The following is a 24391-nucleotide window of genomic DNA, read 5'->3' as shown; positions in this document are numbered from 1 at the left end:
CTAAAATTGTACAGCTTGTTTTGTATATCAATAAAGTTTCTTGGTTTGATTGAGGAACCTGTCTCAGTTGGTGCGCATTTTATCAAAAACTCGGGCTGGCACACAAAAACGTCACCTACACATGACCATCAAATTCTAGCTGGCTACCAAAGATAACAACAATTAGGTGACCTTTATCATTCATAATAAATGAAACTTAACTTTGATCAAGATCGAATGGCTAATACTGTTCTATCCAACACTCACGTCCTAATCACATGTCCATTTGATGGTCCTAATACGCGCTAATATGGTTAAAGCAAAATGTATTTTTGTGTATAAGACCCAATAAAAAGTATGTGGTGGTTCCGTTTTGAATATCTTACTTGTAGACAGCTACATAGCTGCTGCAAACATCCCAATCTCTCTTCACATGCAATACGATTTTTGTCTTTGAGATCCAGAACAGTTCCACAAACATCCAATAAATGACAGTTCTGCATTTCTAACAGAAACTGAGTACTTAAGGTTTCCATGCATAAATAATATGTTATATATGCTCACTTGTCTCATCAGTCTTCCTATCTAAGCTATAAGATATGGCATTTTTACAAGAAAAAGTATTGTTTGTTTGGTTTATGTTCTCCTTGACTAGTGGTTTTACGTCATCGCGCAGTGATCATTATACCCCGCCAAACCTCAAACACTTGACTGAACTCTTTCCTCGTCTCAAGTTCAACCAAGGGTTTAAGGAATCCTTTGGAGAAAGTAATATCAAGTTGATGGATAATGGATCCTTTGTCAATGTCACTCTTGACAAGTCTTCAGGTAAAGTTTCGTGTTTGTGGAATTGTAGTTTGCTTGATGGACTTCGATAGTTAGCTTAACTGTGACTGTTTGTTTGGTTTTGTTTCAGGGTCTGGTTTCGTATCACAAGATGATTACTATTATGGATTCTTCAACACTGCCATCAAACTACCAGCTGGGTTTTCATCTGGGGTTGTTGTAGCTTTCTACGTGAGTTCTTTCTTCTCTCTCTCACTGGTACTTTTAGATAAACCAAAACATCAACCTTCTGTCTGATAATCTATGGAACTTGCTTATCACTCTTTTACAATTTTCTTACTTTCTTTTTCTAATCAAGTTACTGAACCTGAAAAGAAACCAAACTTTAGAATTTATCGATCCAACTTCTAACTGACATTATGCTCGGTCCAATCAGCCACACATATAAAAGTTTAATTTGAAGTAGAACCTAATAATTAGCAGAAGATTTCTGACAATCTAACCATCTTCAACAGTTCAACCAATACTCATTGAAACACAAAATTGACATCAATGTCTTTCTCGTTTTCTCAGAAGAAATAACCATTTATTTCAGTGCGTTGATATAGTGTTGTTATGGTGTTATTGCATAAGATTAAACTACTATATACTTCTGAATAATCTATATTATAAGTTTTATATATTATGACCTGCATACTGATAGAACAACTGTCATGACATAAAAATAGATATATATACTTATATACTGTATATATATACAGATACAATTGAACTGCCCTAGGACACTGTCAGGCTATAGCCCGTTAAATGTTTTGGACAATTTCTTAAAGAATTCTCAACTAAACAGCACACTGTTCTTCATCAGCTGATACAAGGTTAGATTCAAAAGTTGACAACAATTTTTATTTAGATTAGAGAATATTGAACGAGTTGAATTTTTGTAGAGATGATTTTTATGGTTAGTAAATTATATTCACAAAAAATTAAGATTTAATTTATGAGTTACATTTCGTAAATAAAGTTGTGGATTGTTTTAGATTTGGTACTTATTTTAAGAGCCGGACTGATATATATATATATATATATATAAAAGTTCCGTTTACAACACTTTTTATACAACATTTTTTACAATACCCCTTGAAAATATGAATTAAGCATTGATTCTTTGTAGATATGATCTTCACACCATGGAGATCATCTCCACAAAAATTCAGCTCATTTGAAAACTCCTAACTACGAGAAAAATTGCTCTCAACGGTCCAGAAATATCAATGTTGTAACCATCTTTTGGTAAACTTAGAAATATTCAAAAGACCCAATTTTTTATGGAGGTCATATCCATGGTGAGAACATCTTATCCACATTAAATTAGCCCTTAAAACATTTTGAAGGGTCCGGTGGAGGGTATTGTATAAAACGTTGTATAAAAAGTATTGTATAATATATATATATATATATATATATATATACACACACACATTATATCATTGCGTCCACAGAACTCAACTCAATTCAGACTTTTGGTGCTGAGCGAGATATACAAACATGAAGTACTTTACATCCCCTGCGGAAGTACTTGGTACAAACTGAAAGACAAATATGACAGCAAAAGCTGGTTAACGAGTTTTTCCAGTGCTATGTTTGGGAACGGGTTCAGCTCGTAGAGAGAATCACTTGAGCCATAAATTAGCAGGACTGCAACCAAAAAAAACACAAACAAAAAAAGGACAGACTGAAAGAGAGTAAACTAAGAAAATGCAGGTACTTAAATAAATGGCGTTGATGATATGTGATTAACTAATGGCATGTGCAAATGCAGATGTCCAACTCGGAAATATTCCCACACAACCATGACGAGATAGACATTGAACTGCTGGGACACCAAAACAGAAAAGAATGGATTTTACAAACGAACATATACGGCAATGGCAGCATCAAGACAGGAAGAGAAGAGAAATTTCATCTATGGTTTGACCCCACAGAACAGCATCACCAATATAGCATCATATGGAACAGCAATCACACTGTGTAAGCCAATCTGAACCAAATCATAATATCCTAAACACGACCTCCCTGTTTTGTACGAAGCAAAACATGGCAGGGGATAGGGATGAGTGAGCACAGATGCAATGGTGTCACCTCCATCTCTCCCTGACTTCAAGTACAACCTATTAGCAGGGTATTCCAATAAACTACACCTAAGCAGTGATCAGACATTTTGCCCTTTTCTTTTACCAAACAATCGCATCAACTCCAAATTTTTAGTAATTTAATTGAAAACAGAGATTCTAGTAGGATTTAGACCTAAAATAACTTAAGTGGAATTTGGTTCTAAAACTCAACTTCTGCTCTTCTTGATCTTAACAATCCATGAACATGTGCAGGTTCCTTGTGGACAATGTACCAATAAGAGAAGTAACCCACAGTGAAGGCATATCTTCTGCTTATCCGTTAAAACCAATGTCGTTGCACTGTACAATATGGGATGGATCGGAATGGGCAACAAATGGTGGTAAGGACCCAGTGAATTATAAGTATGCACCCTTTGTAGCTTCATTTGGAGATATGCAAATGGAAGGCTGTAAGTGGGATAAAACAAAGCAAGTTCCATTTTGTGTTAAGAGTGGTCAAGGACTTTCAATTTTAGATCCAGTTGAGGGAGAAGAATTTGCTAAACTTTCGCAAGAACAGAAGATGGGAATGGATGACTACAGGAAGAGATTCATGATCTACTCATACTGTAAAGACCCACGAAGGTACAAGGTTCTACCACCAGAATGCAACAGGTAAAAGCTGAAGTTTATAGGGAAGAAGAAGGGATTCACACTACCAATTGCGTCAGCATTTACAATTCACATTATTCTTCGAAGATATATACAATACAAGACAATCACAAATTATTTTTAAAATAGGAAATGTCAGTGATATACACGGTAGTGTTGGTCTTCCTAATAGCATTTTAGCTGTTCATACCAGTCATACTCAAATATTTGTCACAACAAATTGTAACATACCTGTAAAGGGCATTGGTCGCTTATATGGGGAAGAATATGAGTGACAACAAACTTATATCATGAGGTGCATCAAATGTGGGAATGTGTATCACCTTCTACACTTGTTTCTATTTCCCATACAAACCCAGGCCGACCACAGACCACCAAAATTGTCAAATCAATAAGCTATTAGTGCAAACAACAAATTATGTACCTTCAACCATTTGAAGATTCTCCCTTACTGGGGACTAGCTGTACATTCCGTGCTGTCAATACAAACGAGAATATCTTTGAGTGCTTGAAATCTTCTCACAGGAAACTTGATTGAACTGGAGACTTACTGGAGTAGATCTGTTAGTGGTACCATTCGCCACATGCATTTCACTCTGTCCAAAAAGTGGTTTTCATATCACTCTCAATTGCCACGCAGATACTTCTGAGCTTCCAAATCTATTCACCTATACAATTTTCTTGGCTTTCGGCTACTCAACAGGCAGTCAAAGGTGGCCAAAGCATCCTGGAACTTGCGAATTTTGAGAAACCCCATAACCATAGAAACTTCACTTGCTGAGAAGTTTGCCTTCTTCATGACCTGAACAACAAGCTTAACCAGTGTATCCTCCATGGATAAAGCACACAGACCTTCAGCCAGCATAGAGAACGATGAAAACTCTGGCAAATATCCTTTTTCTGTCATCTCGACCATAAAATCAATAGCTTCTTTAATTGGTCCTCCTCCACAACAGAGGCCACGGAAAACAATCTTATATGTGACAGCATCTGGAGCTTCTGCATTCTTCATCATCTCTCTAAAAAGTCTCATCGCTTCTTCCGTTCTCTGTCTTTTGAAAAGTGCTTGGATTATAGGGTTATAGGACTGTGGGGCCACAGCCATCCCTTTCATCTTCACAGTTCTGAGTAGCTTACCAGCAATCTCTACTCTCCCAGCCTTACACAAACCACTAATGAGTGTCCCATAGGTGACTGCATCCGGTTCGCACCCATTTGAAGTCATAGTTTGGACAATATCTGCTGCCTTTTTTATGTTTCCTATCCTACAAAAGTGAGACAGCAAGGAGTTGTAGGTGAACTTGTCAGGTCTTTGCCCTTCCATAATCATCTGATCCATTAGTTGAGCAGCTTCATCCACCCTCCTACTCTTGGACAGACCATCAATAAGAGTATTATAAGTGACCAAGTTCCTTGAAACCCCTTGCAGTTCCATTTGATCAAATATCTCTTCTGCTTCTTCGATCCTCCTATTCTTGCAGAGCCCGTCTATCAGAGTGTTGTATGTTACTACATTCCGTGCACATCCATTTGATTCCATTTCTTTCAGTAAATTCAATGCTTCCTCAAGCCTCCCTTTAGAGCACAAGTTGTTTATCAACATAGTGTAAGTAAACTCATCTGGCGGACAGCCCTTACTCTTCATCTCCCTGAAAAGTTGCATTGCCATCCTTCTCATTACCAGTAAGACTGAGACCATGAATCATAGAATTGAACGTACACACATCAGGTAACAATCCTTGTATTGTAAGGCTACGAGCAAGTTCAGTGGCTTCTTCAACACGGGTTTCCTTACACATAGTACTTATCAGAGTGTTGTAAGTGACAGTATTTGGAAAACAATCCCTTGCTACCATCAAATTCAAAACCTCTACAGCATCTTCAATCTCACCCGATTTACACAATCCAGATATCAAGGTGTTATAAGTAAATATATCTGGATCAAATCCCTCCTGAAGCATCACATCTAAAATATCCAAACCATGCTTCGCATGCCCAGAATTGCACAAACCATTCACCAATGTGTTAAAGGTAAATTTATCTGGACGGAATCCCTCAAGCGACATTTCCTGTACAAAATTCAAAGCTTCTTCCATACCACCTTCCTTGCAAAATCCATTAATCAAAACATTTACCGACACAGTACTCAACTCACAACCACTTTCCACCATCCTATCTTTAATTCTCAACGCGCCTTCCATATTCCCTTCTTCAACCATTCCTTGCATAAGGGTAGTATAAGTTTTCTCATCTGGAACCAAATCATAATTCCCCATTTCTTCCATCATAATAATAGCTGGTCTAATCTGATGAGCTCTACAAAGAGCCTTAATCAATATATTAAATGTCGAAACATCGGGTTTCACCCCTTCACTAGTCATCTTACAATGAACAAACTCAACTAGTTTCAACTTATTACCATCAACTAAAACATTCAACAAGTAATTATAAGTAAAAGTATCTACTTCAACACCATACTCATTTCTCATCATTTCAAGTACACTAATAGCTTCATCAAATAAACTAAACTTAGCATAACTTTCAACAAATATCAAAAACGTACCTTGTCTTATTATCTCACAACCAGAAACCTTCATATCATTCAAAACACTCTTCATTTCATCAAAAGAACCTATCTTTCCTAACTGTTGAATCACTTCTTCATATAAAAAGTACCTGGGCTCAAAATTTACTTGCTTTGAAGCCCAAGTAAAGAGTTGGAGTGTAGAGTGTGGGTCTTTCTGGTTACGAAGAGCAGTGAGAAGGTCCTTTGAAGTGAAGTTTGGAGGCATTTGGAAAGTTGGTATTGAAGATAAGGCTGAAAATGGACTAGTACTGATGTTGTCTGAAGAGATGTGGTGGTGTTGTTGTTGAAGTGAAGCTGAGAAAAGGAAGGCGGAAGGTTTGTGGAAGAGATTGGTTTGTGAGTATTTTGGGTTTTGAGGATATGCATATGGGGAAGAGGTTAGTGAAGAAGAGAAGAAGGCCATTGTACTGGCCATGAGAAGAAGAAGAAGGGTGTGGTTTAGAGTACAAGACTGTTTTTCACTCTTAACTGGAATTTTCACGATGTTGTTTTGGCATACCACAAAATCTCGTTTTTGACCAAAATATTGCAGAGTCTTGGTTGGTCATGTATGCCATATTGCCACGTCAGTCTATGGATGATTGTTCATTGGTCTTGCACCTTATATATACTCCAACATCTGCAATATATACAGAGGCCATATCATTATTTTAAGCATCAAACAAGGTCGAAGATTCAGTTACAATCAGTTGGAGCAAGTATTTGGGAATGGTACGTTGTTTTCGTCATTATTTGTTTGCTCTTTTTATCACCTCATTAAAATAGTATTAGTGCAAACGTAAAGAATAATTCGTCTGCAAGATGTATGAAATGATTCATAGCTTACTTAAATTTCAATATTGTCTGCACTGGGCCAAAGATTTCATCCTTCGCTATAGGGCATATCATCCTATTATGAGATGAATAACATTCACGTCAGCTCTGATTTTATTTTCGATATTGATTAAACCTGTTAAGGTAAATGCTGAAGTGATACCTGGACATTCGAGAAAACAGTAGGATGCATATAAAATCCCTTTGAACCACCAAAATTTTCACCACCAGATTCAAGGGTAGCCCCACTATCAACTCCAGATTGAATGTACTGCAAGATCTTCTCAAATTGCTTAGAATCGATCTGAGGACCTTGCTGTTCAACACCTTTCTTGAAGGGATCACCAACAACACGTTTTGCTGCACGTGCCTTGGCTTTCTGTATGAACTCATCCATATACACTTTCATGCACAAATGTACGAGATCCAGCGCAACAACATTGTCCCTGTAAACATTAGAATTAGGGTTCGGTAGTATCAACAGCTCATGAAGCATCCGTACCTACCTAAATATGAGGATAATTTGCTAGTTACCTGATTAAAGAACAGGGCAAAGTGTGAAAGCTCAACAGCCTGATAAACGTCAGCATCCTCACAGACGATAAAAGGAGATTTTCCCCCTAGTTCTAATGTGACAGGTTTAAGATTACTTTTTGTGACCAGTTCATTTATAAGTTTTCCAGTACTTGTTGAACCAGTAAAGGCCACCTGCAGAATCACAAAGATATCACTAAAATATTTGCCTCTTGGTGTCTAATTCAAAGTAGCTAAGATTATTTTCAAAAAAGTATATTATGAATACAATAAAGAAAGCAAAATCAAGGAAGTCTACGATGAGAATTGTAACTACCTTCAGAAAATTCACAACTTCACATTCAGCATAATCCATCCTAACAGACACGACTATACGAAGCTAAATAATCTCTGGGTTCATATACATTATAAACAGAATGACTCAACTGAAAACTAAAAGACAGAGTACGGGGCATAAGAAGATATCAAGCTAGCAAGTCTTCTACATTACCTTGTCCACATCCATACATGACCTGCAAGTGCTGCACCAGCATTTGCACCAAACCCAGAAACCACATTTAAGACACCTGGAGGCAGCCCAGCCTGCCATTAAGTTAAATTTGAGTGAAAATTAACATGTACTGATCGAAAATTGAAAAGAAGAGTATTTTATAAAAGAACCTCGTGGAGCAACTTTGCCGCAAAGATAGCTGATAATGGTGTCTGCTCTGCAGTCTTCAGTACGACAGTGTTACCAGTAGCTAATGCAGGCCCGATTTTCCAAGCAAACATGAGAAGTGGGAAATTCCATGGAATAATCTGCCCAGCAACACCAACCGGCTCATGAAGAATTTGCACGTGAAAAGGTTCATCAGCAGGAATTGTGAGACCATGAATCTTATCTGCCCAACCTGTATTCATATACAACTAAGATTAAGAACAATAATGCTGATCATGTATAAATCTAGGATTATATAGAGATAAAGAAATGGTACAACTAATGAACTAAACAAAACAAAGTATTAGTACATACTACATACTACATACTAAGACACTACATTACTTCATTGAGCGCGTACCAGCATAATAATGCATTAGACGTGGTAACATTGGTACTTCAATCCCGGCAGCCAGTTCATAAAGCTTCCCATTATCCCAAGTCTCTAGTGCTGCAAGCTCATCATTGTGTTTTCAACCAAATCGGCGAAGCGCAACAATATATGTGATCTTTCCTAAAACAAAAATAAACAAATGCCCAGAGAATTTAGAAAGACTCAGGCATCCTTCAGAAGTTCAGAAACAAGCCAATATTGTACTATAAGACAGCATTTTATTCAAGAAAATTTGAGTTATTACATAAGGGGGCATCCTTGGCCATGGTCCCTCATCAAATGCCTTTCGAGCAGCAGCAACTGCACGGTTTATATCCTCAGCTTCGCCTTCAGCAACATGGGCAATTACTTCTCCAGTCCTAGGGTCCAAAGTTGGAAAAGTTTTTCCTAGCACTAGAAAAAAAAAATTAATATCGGAATTAAGCTACGCGATTTCATGAAGAGACAACACAAACATATAAATTTCGAAATGTGGAAACGACACCTGAAGCGGCATCCACAAACTGGCCATTGATTAAAAGCTGGGTCTCGCCTACTTTCACATTTGGACTAATTGGATGTTCAGTGTAGCAGCAGTGCTAAACCTGCACAGACTGCTCCCACGGCTAGAATTTCTACCTGAAGTTATGTTAGAATAGTTGTATGAACACAGCAACTAAAGTAGAACAGAAAGAACAGTAGCAATGAAGAAACAAGGGCAGCGATGGCGGGAATAACCAAAGGCGGATTAGGTCGTCCTTAAGGAAAGATTTAGCCCCTTCCAATGGTGCATAAAGGCAACAATGGATGGCGTCTTCCTCACAGGATTCAATGGTTAACAGCAGCTGACTTTGCACTAGAACAAACTACCCTCTAGAACAGCAAGAATATAACTCTCTTTGGCGGTGTGGGAAGAAAGAAGAAGAAAAGGACTGGTTTGAGTTTTACGTTTCTCGAGTTGAGTTTTCGATCAAGTCTCATCTCTATGGACTCACAAGTCCTATTTATAGAGGTTAGGAGGAAGAGAGACCAACTCCTAATAGAACACCTGAAACTTGTCGCCAAGAAAAAGGCAAAACAAGTTTAGGCTATTGGTCTAACCACTACCCACAACAGTAAGCCCAAGCCCAAGCCCGAACCCTACCCGATGTGGTGGATAACCAATGTGGGACTATCTACTATGCACTAAAGTGGAGAGAACACATATGGTTCATCTCCTCCACTTTGCACACACTCACAAGTATTTCGAAATACACTTAGAGATTCCAACAATCCCCCACTATTTCAAAATATTAATAGTCCTCCACTATTTTGGAATAGGATATTACAAAAGAAAAGGGTTAACGAAATGCCAGAGAGAATCGAAAAAACAATGCATAAGATACTGGTGCTTTTCGGGCTTGAACCAGTCATAGGGTAACATGTCTTATAATACGTAAAAGTGGTGGATTAAAAAATCTTTGAACCAACATTCTCTTGTAGTAAAATAGAGGACATGCACCCACATTGCTCTTTCATTATATACCTGTTCTGCGGTGTTGCGCTTTTTGGCCCTTGCGCTGCCTGTGTTCCATGAATGTTCTAGAGTATTTGCCCGTATACTCATAAGAACCGACCCAGTTCTACATTCACGTAGGTGGATATCCATCAAGTGTACATTGCAGTTAAAATACACTATCTCATTATAAAATGGACTATGGATTCCAATAAGAGTAAAATAACTCATCCTTACTCATTGCAATTCAAGTTATACAAAGTATACAAAAAATGCTATCTAGTCATAGGGTGGGGGACGTCTCAAAGAAAGACAATAGCATACCAGAGCGACAAGGTGACTTGTTTTTCCCTTTGAACCTAATTCATGGGATCTCCGATCCAATAGGTGGGGTTGCCGTCAGTGTAGCCCTCTATCTAAGGCAAAAGTCCCATCCCCCTCGACGTATAACCACTTGCCTCCAAAGAAGTGGTGCGGTTAGACATGTGGCCAAACTAAGTCCAACCTAACATAATCTCTAGCAGCTGCTTGATTAAGTTATATCTCAACTTACATGTATTCTTTTCCCATTGCACATAAGATAACATGTCTTAGCTATTGCAATGAGACAGTTGCAAAGCATATACACATCAGGAGGTTGTTTAGAGCCAATGGGAAGATTTGCCAAGAGGTTGCTAACCCACTCAGCATCATCACATGCCTTTTCTAAGGCGATTAGCTTGGATGATATCCAAGACACTCAATTTCCACCAAAGGTAAACACATAAACATTACTGGATCCAGTTTATAACACATTACCCTTCTAACAATGATGGAAATCTACTAAATATCATCCATAATCAATGGCTCTGCTTTATAAGATTTGGATAATCGACAATATACATCAAAGTTCCTTATAAGGACACAATGAGTTATCAGCTCAGTATGCCATTAATGTAGGCAATGTCATGTTTCACATACATTATCCATCAAGTACAATTGGCTACCATTGATATTGACATATTTAGTATGAGAAAACACAAGGAGATTATTTTTCATAAGATGGATATTTGCCACAAAAGGTGTTAACACATGCTTACTATCATAATACCCATACTTTTCAATGAAAAATATTTCTACTAAGTGCTATAATAATATAATGAGACCAACATGAGTTTTAATTCCTATATTCACCAGTCATTCAATTCGGTAGTGCCCGAAATTCCCCTATACCATCCGGCCGGTCCGGTTTAAGGTATTTGTGTCTTCAACCATATTCAAACGTCAACATCTTGACAACCTGAATATAGCGATTCTGAGAAATGAGTTTAACAACATAATAAACTACCATTTTCAATGATGGTTTATGATGTGTTTCAAATAGGAATTTCTCTGTCTCATGCACATTCTCAATGCTAGCACTCATGATATTAAATCATCTAAACAAAGAGATATTAACACATATATCTTGCTTTACTCTAAAGAAAGTACACATTTTTTTTTTTATCAACAACGGTACTTTGACATCCATATGACACTAATATGTTGTTGAATTGCTCATGCCATTTATAGCTTGAATCAACTCCTACAAAGATTTAACTAAATTGTATACCTTGTTTCATCACACGGTACTACTTGGTATTGTAGTTCGCACAACAACTCAACTCAACTATATTTAGAATTCCGTAGAAGAAATTCTAGTTATATGAGCAAGGTTTCAAAATAGTATAAATCTTGTCTCTCGATTGAAACCCCTTGGCTATTATTATTAGCATTGTATTTTGCAATACAACTATCGCGTTTTAGTTTTCTCTTGAAGATCCAATTCAACCTATAGATCCCCAATAAATCAAGAGTCGGTTTAGAGGAGTTGTATCCTTCAAAAGGACACTTCTCATAGATTGAACAACTTCCTTATAGGTTAATGAATCTTCCTCAAGAAACATATAAACATCATCACCGTGAATGGTGGAAATACTTTCATTGATAGTCTTCCAAATTTCTTGTGCGAGAAATAATGGGATTATCTTATGTAGTTCATTATGAACATTCAACCACTTTATACCAATTTCAGAAAGCACAACCTCAAATAAAATTAGCATATAAGACATTCAATAATAGTGTGGTATCTACAAAATTGTTATCACTCATGACAACTGAAAACAAACATCACTATTATGAGTTTCACCAATGAACATCTACTAGATAATTCTAAGTCTCAAAAGACTTCTTTTTAGATTCATTCACAATAGCCTTGGCATGACACCCCCCACATTTTGAAGCATTTTGGATAGGCCCAAGACCTTTCCATACTTTGTAGTTCGGTGTCTTTCCAATTATCTTGTGAGATGAACTATGGTAAAAAAATTGTCATGCATATGGGTCACACTTCCACAATTCAATGGTTACTCAACCTAATCAAACTTACATGCAAAACACATTATCTGACTACAAACACTAAAAGAAACAACAACAATAATATGCACTCTTATGACAAGAATATACTTTACTCAAGTCTATGATTATGGATCATATTAAACATAGCCATATTATGTTCATGCTATCTATATGAAAAGAAATTTATAAGTGATTCAAATGAATTTTAAAGAATAGAATAATTAGATGAAAAAGGTTTTACCCAAGATAATATCATTATCATTCTTTTTTTCATCATTCAACATTCCAACTTATATAGAGAGACAATCCACGCACTTGTACATCACCTTGGCTATTTATTCATAGTCATAGGAGGATAATGCCTAATAAGACAATCCACTTGAAGTGTGTTACATCTCCTTGTCTAAAATAGTCTTTTGGAGGATATTGTCTAAGAAGACAAACCATTACCTTACATCTCCTTGACTAAATTAGGTTTAAGAGGATATTGATTGTTTCCCATATTGTTTCCTCTCATAGACAACGATGCTCATTACTTAATATATGACATGGTTAAACTTCATGTCAATGTTAAATAATGCATTCATGCCAAACATGGTAAATATCATATCATAGGTTCAGGAAAAGTAAACTTTAACTGTACCCCTCACAACAAAAGTATCACGATATTTAAGCAAATCTAGCCAATGAATATGCAAAACAACCGAGGACTCCACCTCCTCTTTTTACATGAGCTCAAGTAAGATAGAATACCTTATCAACAAGACCTCAAGTACTACCACAACATCTAATGGCTCAACCCATTAATGTCTTCAACTAGAAAAATTTATCAATAAACTATTATCAAGTTTAAAGTAAATTCAACGATGATTAATATCCAAAACTAGCATGCTACACAACTTTAACATATACTATATTGGATATAAGCTACAAGTTACTTCATCTAACATGTATTTTCACAATGAGACAATTATAACCATCTCGGTAACAACACGTTCACTCAATAAAGGTAAGCAATTTGCATTGAATACATTATAATTACTATCCAAGATTTGAGTGAGGTTGATATTAACTATCTTAAGGTCTCTCTGGACCATTTACATACATCTACATATGTACAAAGAAAATTAATATCAAACTACTTCTAGTCAAACTAATTAATTCCTCATTGATAAATAAATACGATAATTTGTTGACTAGGTTATTAAAGAAGTTTAAGCTTAGGGATTTTCCTCCTAAGAAAACTAGCATGCAACTCAAGGCAAGAATATCACCATATAATTCAACCAAAAGAATTGCAAAGAGTGAAAGAATACGATACCTAACCGATTGAAAAACCGGATTACCATATTTTCCTCCTTCTAGAAAAACAGTTCAAAAGAACTGTAATTTTAAACCAGCTCAGGACGAATTGGGTATCAAGCCTTATACCACTGGAAAGCTCTTTGAATCGGCTATCCAACACAAGAAGCGGATTGCAAAACCGAGCTCTGAGCTGAAAGTTATAGCAGTTTTCGTAACTAGATAACTGTCAAAAAGACAAACTTTGACGTTTTTCTTGATAGAAATCTCATATTTGACTCTCTAACAAACGTAGGAGAAAGGTCTAAACCATATAGGGTTTGATAAACCACAAAAGATCAATAAATATTCAATCTTTAATTGGTTTCCCTACCAAAAAAACGAAATTATTAGAAAATTGGGAAGGAATATTACAATCTCTCCAAACAATAACTCAAAGTAAAATCTCTTTATCTTTGTATTGTAAAGGTTCACTCTCCTTTTGTTTACTACGGACAAAAATCTTTCCTTAAGATTGTTAGAATAGTTGTATGAAACAAGGCAACTAAAACCTAGATTTTTGTTTTATCTCCAAAAAACAAGGAAGTGAAGAAGGAATAACCAAAAAATATTAGGGAAGTCCTTAAGGAAAGATTTAAGCCCTTCCGAGTCCAATGGTGCAGAAGATGAAGGCTCTTCTCTGGCAGGATTCAATGGTTATGTTCTTGGAACTCTGACTTTGCACTAGAATGGACGACTACCCTTTAGAATAGCAATATAACTCGGTTTCTCTCGACAAGAAGAGAAGGATAACTGGTTTGAGTTTTACGTTTCTCGAGTTGAGTTTACGATCAAGTCTCATCTCTCTATGGACTCACAGTCCTATTTATAGAGGTTAGGAGGAAGAGAGACCAACTCCTAATAGAACAATCAAACTTCTTTGCCAAGAAAAAAGGCAAAACAAGTTTAGGCTATTGGTCTAACCACTACCCACAACATGAAGCCCAAGCCCAAGCCAACCCACTACCGATGTGGTGGATAACCAATGTGGGACTATCTACTATGCACTAAAGTGGAGAGAACACATATGGTTCATCTCCTCCACTTTGCACACACTCACAAGTATTTCGAAATACACTTAGAGATTCCAACAAGTTATTCAAATAACACATTCAAATTTCAGCTAATATAAAACAGCCCCGTTGTGTCAAATTCATCAATAAACCAAATTCAACAATCTTTACCTAGCGTAGAAAACAATGATGCATTGGAAGAACAAGGAGAGAACAATGAACGGGAGAGGACAGAAGTTGTTTTAAGAGTCAACATTGCCGGAAAGTGTCAAGGATTAAATGCAATTAGATATAGATGAAGTTGTAGAGAGAACTAAAGAACAAAGATCACAAGCTATGCATGGAGTAGTATTTTTTGTCTCATAGAGATGGCATGTACTTTTCTCTAAAGAAGATTGAACTCCCTATGTTGGCTATGTATACTTGACCAAACAATAGAATGACATTTGTAACAAGTATGGATTAACATTTGTAACATATACTATTTCTCATAGACTTTCATGAAGACCCACAATTCTCTCTGCACAACTCTATCACCTTCCATCTGTATTGATTGATGTATTAGGCAAATTCTAAAAAGGGCAGTCTCTAAAATGACCAAATTTAGTAAAGTCACGTCTACTTTGGCAGATGTTTGGTCCACATTCTCATTCATATAATTTGTCAAAAATTAAATTATTGAAGTTACCAAAACTCAAAATCCAATTTAAAATCCACAAAACGAAATTTTATTTGTATATAATATATTTGTCACACGGAATTGATTCCTCAAACCCACCAAGAAGCACAAACAAATAAATCATCAATACAATAAACCCAATTTTAAAGAGAAAAAGAAAAAGGAGGATACATTTAATGAAGAAATCCCTATTATGGAAATTCTATAGAATCAGGTGGACAACAGTTTTTTATTTTATTTTTTTCTTAAAACCGACATGCACAAAGAACATCCTTATTCATTTTGGACCGGACCAAACAACCAAATACCATATAAAAGGTCTTATTCATTCTACAGGTCACCCAATTTACCAAACAGCCAAAGGGTTTTAACGAAACTACAAAAACCCTTGGATAACAAAATCCCACTATATCAGGTGGACAAAACCGACATGCACGACATCCGTTTTTGGTTTGCATCAGTTTTTAACACTAAAAAATGAACAAGTTATGGTTTTGGCAGGATAATTTACTGAAGGCCTGAGGATTCAAGAACGCACATGGACGCTAGCATGCACTAACTTACTAACACTGTAACATCCACCAGTTCCCAATAGTATACGAAAACCAAGTATCCAACACATCAGTGTTTATACGAAACTCAATCCAACACATCAGTGTTTAGCTCGCATCATGGACAAGCTGATGAACTTGGTGCAAGGAGATGTATTCATTATCCATACCCGTCAGACCTGTCAACTCTTTAGCAGGACCAAATATGACATCAATCAGTTATCAGGGCTTGCTAAGTGGTATCCATGCACTCCCAATTTCCTCTCATGCAATGTTGAGAGCTGAGGGAGATGTCTATTGAAACTATTACATTGCCTTCACACATACCAGTATATCATCCACCGACCAAGTTGACGCATACCTTTCCATATTGGAAAAATGTAAAACAACACTTCTACTAACTGTCGTGGAGAACAATTCGCAAAGTTGCAAGGTTTATCGCAGGCGAAAAAAGAAATTGATAAAGGTATACGCATGAAAAAACAGACATAGAACCATATTTATTTAGACATCAAAAAGGTACAACATACAGTTACTATCACTCCCAACAAGTATCTGGAAAACAGAGGTTGATTTCGTCATCATTTGTTTGCTTCCTGACAGGGTGAAACTTTGCTCTTCTATAACCATTTGGCTGCGGAAGCAAGACAGAATTAACGTATTATAACCACGCCGGATTCTTCAAGGGGGTAACAACCGCCTTTACTTGCAAGTAGTTCATGAGGCTGTATATTCCCTTTTCTCTGCCATGTCCACTCATTTTGTACCCACCAAAAGGGATAGCTGCGTCAAAAACATCAAAGCAATTCACCCATACAGTTCCAACTCTCAATGCGCGAGACAATGTATTGGCAGTGTCGAGGTTCTTAGTGAATACTCCTGCAGCTAGCCCATAGGGACTGTTGTTCGCTCTTTTAATCACCTCATTAAGGTCCCTGTCATTCAAAACATTAACGCAAATGGAAAAATTAACTTGTTTGCAAGATGGAAATGTAAAGATTCATAGCTTACTTGTATTTCAAAATTGTCTGCACTGGACCAAATATTTCATCCTTTGCTATAAGCATATCATCCTATTATGCACAAGAATATCATTCATGTCAGCACTAATTTATTTTCGGTCTTCGACTCTTGGTTCAAGCTGTTCTGTTAAGTGGTGAAGTGATACCTGGACATTCGAGAAAACAGTGGGATTTATATAGAATCCCTTTGAGCCTAATCTTTCACCACCAGATTCGAGGGTAGCCCCACTCTCAACTCCAGATCGAATGTACTTCAAGATCTTCTCAAATTGCTCAGAATCAACCTGAAATTTTAAAACAGGGATATCAATAGAACTTATAATATGTAAAGTCACAATATTAGATCTAAATAAACATAAAGCATATCACCAAGCTGTGTGAGAGTGTACTTTCCTACCTGAGGACCTTGTTCAACACCCTTCTTGAAGGGATCACCAACGACACGATTTATGGCACGTGCCTTCGCTTTCTCTACAAACTCATCATGTATACTTTCGTGCACAAATGTACGAGACCCTGCGCAGCAACATTGTCCCTGTAAAAAAATAATAATAAAAAAAATATATCAGGGCAAAACAAATCAACAACTCAAAAAATATCTGTACTTGCAAGACTATCAGGATATCTTGATTGTTACAATGTTACCTGATTAAAGAACAGGGCAAAGTGAGCAAGCTCGACAGCCTGATCAACATCAGCATCTTCACAAACAATAAAAGGGGATTTCCCCCCTAGTTCCAATGTAACTGGCTTAAGATTACTTTGTGAGGCCAGTCCGATTACAACTCTTCCAGTCTTTGTTGAACCAGTGAATGCTAGCTGCAGAAGAATGAAAAGAAAATTTTAGAAATCATAAGGTTGAAACCAATAGCTATGTGCACTCACCCATTTTAATTTTTATTCATTATCATACACCAAGTCCTTAGATAGAATGTATTACTCTTCTAATACTCAAAGAGGGCCCTTTGTGGTGGTTGCAGAAGTTAAATCCTGGGAAAAAGAATCTAATATGCATAGTTGTAGTTAAAAAGTATAAACAACACGTTGCGACAATTGAAATATTACAAACTCGACGACCATTACATTTTTATTTTTCTTCTTTTGAATAAGTTGAGGGGTTAAGACAGACCGGAACCAGTTTAAAGAACATCAAACACTTAAAGATGACCAATACATATAACACTTCAAGACAAAAAGAAAACTAATATGAGACATACTTAGCGAAAGTGCCATGTGCAACCTACCTAATGCGATAAAACTAACATTTTAAAAGTGAGGATTACGCCTTGTTACTAAAATACCAAAAGAGCTTCTCCTTGATGTCCTGAGACTTCTTTGACGAACCTTTCCCTTATGCAAAACTTACACACCTTAAATTTCTTTGTATTGTTTGAACTTTTAATAACCCTCAGTAGTGACGGTTATACTCAACCCTTTCAAGCTCGAGCACTTGACATAACTGTCCTCCAACTTGTGCTCAAAAGGCCTCAAGCCTCATGAGATGTTAACTTCTCAATGTTTCGTCACTCCTTTTGATTTGTATATATCTGGTATCTAATGATAGTTATTTTCAAATTTATCCCTGTTCCAACTGAGAAAGGTAAATATTTTGAAGGTTGTTAAGGACTTTTAAATCGGTAAGATAGATTAACAACAAGCAGTATATCACTAGCTACTAAGCAATATAGAATCAACTTTAAATCGGTAAGATAGATTTAACAAGAATCGTATTTCACTAGGCAATGGAGAATCAAGTTTAGAATTGTCCAGAAACAAGTTTTTAGTTTTTACCTGCATTCTAGATCAACAAGGTCATCTTTTAGGAATAAGCATGTTGGCTGAATCCTTAAGAACATAGGTCAATCTTTCTTTTCTAAATTCAAAGTTGATCAAGTGACCCTTACAAGTATTCCACAATCCAAGTGAGCCAAAAGGTAAAACAAACTCACAGTATCACCTCATCCAATCTCATAATAGACATGAATGTAGAAAACTAACCAGGATACAGAATTCATATATCCGGGCTATAAACTCAGTCTTGTACCAGGGAAAAATATAAAATGCAGGATTCAACTAATACTAAAATCCACACTACCGTGCATAACAAGATCTTAAGTCTCTTAAGTTACCTTGTCCACATCCATATGACGGGCAAGTGCTGCACCAGCAGTTGGACCGAACCCAGAAACCACATTTAAGACACCTGGAGGCAGCCCAGCCTGCCATGGAGTTCCAGTTGAGAGTCAAAAAGAAGAATTGCAAAAAATATTATTTAAGAGAGCAAATCACACCAACGCTGATGCAATACGTATGAGCTAAGAAAGAAAAATTTATAAAATATCCCAAACCAATCAAATTATAAGTATATGATCTTGCACAAGTAAGTTTATAGCAGAAAGAGAAGATCAATGATTACAACTGACTTCCCATACTCATTGTCTTTTTTTGACAGAAAACCGTGAATATCCAAGTACGGATGTTTCTAATAAAACTGAAGTGTTATCAAATGCGCATAAGGTTTTGCCTCATGTCTGCACCATAATCACGAAAATGCGGTCGCTGCTTCAAATATCAACATAGCCTTTTGTGCATTTAGCATATTCTTCCTTTATCTTTTCTCATTTAGAAAGTTGTATACTTATATATGCTGAGCCTGACTGAGATAAATACGTATGGATTATGTGAATTATTGTTGAGTGTAGCTGGTAGTATTTGATTTAGTGGGATTTCCTTTCACCCTTAATGGCATATAACAATGAACTTGAGTCATATCCTTAGCACACTCAAAGTTGTTAGGGTCACATCTGCAGAAGTTTCATGGTGAAAGCATAGTATCTCATTTATACATGTGAATGCAAAATAATACTGGAATAATCCGCAAGATGTTCACAACTTGAAACAAAAGAAAGTTAACATGTACTGAACGAAATTTGAAAGTAACAACGATTCCAAATACCAACCTCATGGAGCAGCTTTACTGCAAATAAAGCAGATAATGGTGTCTGCTCAGCAGTTTTTAGAACTATAGTGTTACCCGTAGCTAATGCAGGTCCAATTTTCCAAGCCAACATGAGAAGGGGAAATTCCACGGAATAATCTGACCAGCAACACCAATCGGCTCATGAAGGGTTTGCACGTGATATGGTCCGTCAGCGGGAACTGTGAGACCATGGATCTTATCTGCCCAACCTGGATTCGTGAAGCAATGTTTTTTTAGCTTAATACATGAAGCTGGGGATTTCGCAAGACAAAACTTTAATGTGTGAGCCTCATGGAGTGGCATTTGTGTCACAAGCATGCGGTGTGATAATATTTTAAATAAAAAAAAAATCAAGAAGTTTAGTGGAAAAATTCAATGAGTAACTAATTGTAGAAGAGGTGACAAAAATTCCCAGTTTTGCATTATTCATCAAAAGAAAAAAGAAGGAGATGCATCCACATACACCACCACAATTTTCAAAGTTTAGTCCCTCAAACACTTGACTATACTTATACTGAGACAGAGAGAGAGTATATCTACATAGAAGAACAAGAATAAGAAAGTAAATGAGGAATAGTGAATATTCGTTGAGTAAGATAATATTGAAGTTGTACAGAACTTGGAATGACAACCAGTAGGCACACATGAAAAGATATGGAAGTGGTTTATATATCCGTGTTAATTATTGGTCATAGTTGGTGAAAAGGATAACACTATATTACAGCTTTAACAAAAAATAGTACTAGACAATCAAGCATACAAAGTTACAAACATATAAAATACATATTATTATGTATAAGCCTCACTTTAAATAGAATTAAAAGGTGGACTCTTCCATCCAACTAAAATAGTTTCAAAGACACAGTCAATCTCAAGGCCCTTAACGCCTTGGAACATCAATTTAAGATGAGTATATTTGATAATCGAATATTCAAAATAATAATAGTGGGCAAAAAAAAAAACTCGAAAGAGTAATATATGTTGGGATGCTACATTACTTTATAGCACATACCACCATAATATCGCATCAGACGTGCTAGTAATGGTACTTCAATTCCTGCAGCCTGTTCATAAGGCTTCCCGTTATCCCAACTCTCTAGTGCTGCGAGCTCATCATTGTGCTTGTCAATCAAATCAGCAAACCGGAACATTATACATGATCTTTCCTAAAAGAAAAATAACCAAGTAATAAACCCAGAGAATTTAGAATGGCGCCAGCCTCATTCAAAAATAGCCAATAACGTTCTACAAGATGATGGCAAAGAAAAAAACAAAAGAAATATTACGTAAGGGGTCATCCTTGGCCATGGTCCCTCGTCAAATGCCTTGCGAGCAGCAGCAACTGCACGGTTAATATCCTCTTCGTCACCTTCAGCAACATGAGCAATCACTTCTCCGGTCCGAGGGTCCAAAGTTGAAAAAGTTTTTCCTGGCATCAAAAGATATTCAACAATGTCAGTATTAAGGTACGCGATGTCATAAAGAAAAATATAAATTAAATACTGGGAAACAAACCTGAGGCGGAATCCACAAATTGGCCATTAATTAAAAGCTGGGTATGCTCTACTAGGACATTGGGACTAATTGGCTCTTCAGCTGCAACAGCAGTGCTAAACCTACAGAGGCCTCTTCCACGGCTAGAATTTCTACCTGAAATATTCAAGTTCAAACATTCAACTTGTGTTCAGGACACAAATAGTGAAACAGCCAAAACAAGACATGTATACAACAAAAAATGAGTTCAGCATCTATTACAGGTTTAAATGTAACATCTCTAAGAGCATTCTAAATTTTGTTAACTAAATTGGTTGAGAGAACATATTTGCTTCTAAAGTGACACAAATGGAACAACGCACAGAGAAATCTCTAATTGTACTGGCTTCCATTCTTCTCTGTGAGTTGGAAACTATCGAAAGGGAACCGTGGTGTATAGGAATTGAAGCTTTCATAAGAGAAGAAATAAAGTGGTCATAGTCTACTAGACTCTACGAACAGAAACTACCAACAATGATGCCAATTACATTGCAGGGGTACCAATTTATTCGATACATTGAAACTACTGTAATGTTCAATTAAAGAAGCTCTGTTATGTTCAATTAATATAACTAGGTGAACACTAAGAGAGTTTATGGAAATTTTTATATGTTTGACTGCATCTTGTTTTGCTTCCTGAAGTCTGATCATGGTCAGCTAACAACATCTTCCTTGGTCGAACATGAATACTAGCAAACATCATTTTTCCTGAACTATATTGGATTGCACAATAATAGAGACTAGACAGTAATTTGTCCTGTTTCCCTCATGTTCCTATGAAAGAAAAAAAATGATTAAAGCTCCAAACAAATTTTGTACATGTAAATTCAATATGCTAGATCAACTCCTACTTCACAAGTCTTCTTCCTCTCTTCCATATCAATTTTTTTTCATTATTTTTCTTATTTTATCATTCAAGTTTCTTTTTCACTGAATCCCTGATGAATCAAAAGTCAAAAACTTTATAAAAAGACAAGTACAAAAAAATAGTCTTTTCAACTGCAACAAGATAAGATATCCTAAAAAAAAAAGCCCCACACTTAAAACAAAATATAAAACAACCCCATCTCATCAAATTCATCAAAAACTTGAATTCAACAACTAACAACTATGAAAGTTATACACATGAACAACAACAACAACAAAAAAGTTGATATTTTTATTTTTAAGCTAAGCTGTATATATTACCAAGCGAAGAAAACGAGGATGCATTAGAAAGAGAGCAGAAAGAACGAGAGAGTAGCAGAGAAGATATTCTTCTAGCTGCCATAGTTCAGAAAGTGTAGTGTGGAGAAGTGGATTCAAGGACAGGTATAAATGAAGTTGCAGAGATCTGAAAGCATAAAAAATAGATCACTCTCACTTTCAACTCTTTAACTCTTCAAAGTCTTATAAAGGAAAACTGGAGCATTAAAGATAGATATGTGGAGAAACTATTTGGTGTCCTCGTAGTACTGGAACATAAACTAGTACCTTAAGTGTATTGACATTGACTAGGAAAGAAAATGGGAGTGTGAGTTGGGTTTATCATTTTTATTTACGGACCTCTATTTGGCTAACACGTGTGTCCACTATCTAAAAATGTTGGTCAATATCATATCTTATCTTTTTATTATGGTATGGGTGTTACTTCTTCTGTACTTTTGTACTTGTTTCGCTTATTTTTAATACGCTGTTTTTCTACAAATTTGTAAGAAAAAGTGTTTCAAGAAAAAAAGTTGAGTAGGTGAACTCATCCCTGGTAACTCAGAAATGAGATTTACCTTTGCTAAGAAAAAAAATATACCATATATATATAATAATAATATAATAGATGTCATGGTGTTAACAGGAAATAATGAAATATCAATCATTCAATCAAAAAAATATATATATCAATCATTTGATTTTCGGGTTCGAGATCTCTGTAACCGGTTACAGAGATCATCTCTGTAACTGTGTTATCTCACCGTTCATTTGAAGTCGAGATGTGTGTGTGTGCCTCGATACTTGTGTGTGTGCGTCGAGATGTGTGTGTGTGCGTCGAGACACGAGACGTGTGTGTGTGTGGTACAGAGATCAATCTCTGTACCCGGTTATAGGGGAACCGGACTCTTGATTTTCAAGCTCTATTTGTGGCATTAACATAGAATCTTCACAGCACGAGCCGTGTGGAAGAGATTATTGGGCCATCTTTTTGGAGACTGGGTAATTTTGATTAAAGTATAGCTTAGTGATTAGTCAACTGATACAAATAGATTATTAAGTAATTGATTTGTTAATAAGTGATAAGATGTAAATAGATTGATATGAAGATGTTTACTTAATTTTATTTCTACATATTAGTTATTACACAAAGGTATATATAGAGCTTATAAGTAGGGGTGCCAACGGGTCGGTTTTGGGTCGGATTTTAGTGGTTTTGGTTTGGATTTTACTATTTATGGTTTTATCGGTTTCGGTTTTCAACGGTTTTAGTATGAGAATTATAAAACCCAATCCAAAACCATAAAAACTCATTGGTTTTTATTGGGTTCGGTTCTAATTCGGGTCTTTATTATTTATTATTATTATTAAACAATTTCAATCATTTAAATACTAAAACTTGCATTGTTTTTATTTTTGATTTTTAATTTTCCTACACGATAATATTTTATATATAATTAGTGATGTATCAACAATCATATTTACATCAATTTGTGAATATATATCAATCATACACGTTAAAACATTTACTATTCATGTGATAATTTAAACCTTTGATATAAAAATTAAAATAATCAAATATCTAACCTTATAATTTTGTTTTTTTTACGTACATACACATATATTTGTTTTATTGTATTAACTCGATCGTGTACACGTACAAT

At 36.1% G+C, this 24391-nt stretch overlaps 3 protein-coding genes and 1 pseudogene across 4 annotated transcripts; 1 reads left to right on the top strand and 3 right to left on the bottom strand.

The window, feature by feature from the left end:
- The first annotated feature begins 388 nt into the window (after positions 1–388).
- Positions 389–3839, top strand: XTH33 (xyloglucan:xyloglucosyl transferase 33). Its single transcript, XM_086598153.1, has 4 exons — positions 389–807; positions 896–996; positions 2585–2793; positions 3150–3839. The coding sequence occupies exons 1-4, from the start codon at positions 579–581 to the stop codon at positions 3553–3555; spliced, it is 945 nt and encodes a 314-aa protein (XP_086454279.1). The 5' UTR covers positions 389–578; the 3' UTR covers positions 3556–3839.
- Positions 2268–6550, bottom strand: LOC147523328 (uncharacterized). Its single transcript, XM_086598149.1, is given in 3 exon segments — positions 2268–2460; positions 3973–5223; positions 5225–6550. Coding segments are annotated over 2 exon segments (2337 nt in total). The 3' UTR covers positions 2268–2460; positions 3973–4212.
- LOC147523327 (benzaldehyde dehydrogenase, mitochondrial-like) lies at positions 2268–11377 on the bottom strand (annotated as a pseudogene). Its single transcript, XR_015201022.1, has 10 exons — positions 11327–11377; positions 9058–9228; positions 8818–8960; positions 8541–8693; positions 8143–8372; positions 7973–8064; positions 7483–7656; positions 7112–7394; positions 6112–7024; positions 2268–2460 (listed from the first exon to the last, which is right to left on the bottom strand). The product of XR_015201022.1 is annotated as a benzaldehyde dehydrogenase, mitochondrial-like (transcript).
- A 5105-nt stretch (positions 11378–16482) lies between these two features.
- Positions 16483–22931, bottom strand: LOC147523326 (benzaldehyde dehydrogenase, mitochondrial-like). The gene is given in 12 exon segments (XM_086598144.1): positions 16483–16942; positions 17019–17080; positions 17176–17313; positions 17427–17564; positions 17675–17848; positions 19159–19248; positions 19990–20105; positions 20108–20218; positions 21022–21175; positions 21296–21438; positions 21525–21659; positions 22731–22931. Coding segments are annotated over 12 exon segments (1617 nt in total). The 5' UTR covers positions 22813–22931; the 3' UTR covers positions 16483–16668.
- Positions 22932–24391: the final 1460 nt, after the last annotated feature.

This window comes from Coptis chinensis, chromosome 1 (genome assembly GCF_015680905.1).
Source record: "Coptis chinensis isolate HL-2020 chromosome 1, ASM1568090v1, whole genome shotgun sequence".
NCBI classification, from domain to species: Eukaryota; Viridiplantae; Streptophyta; class Magnoliopsida; order Ranunculales; family Ranunculaceae; genus Coptis; species Coptis chinensis.
This window is presented reverse-complemented; position numbering and strand designations above follow the sequence as displayed.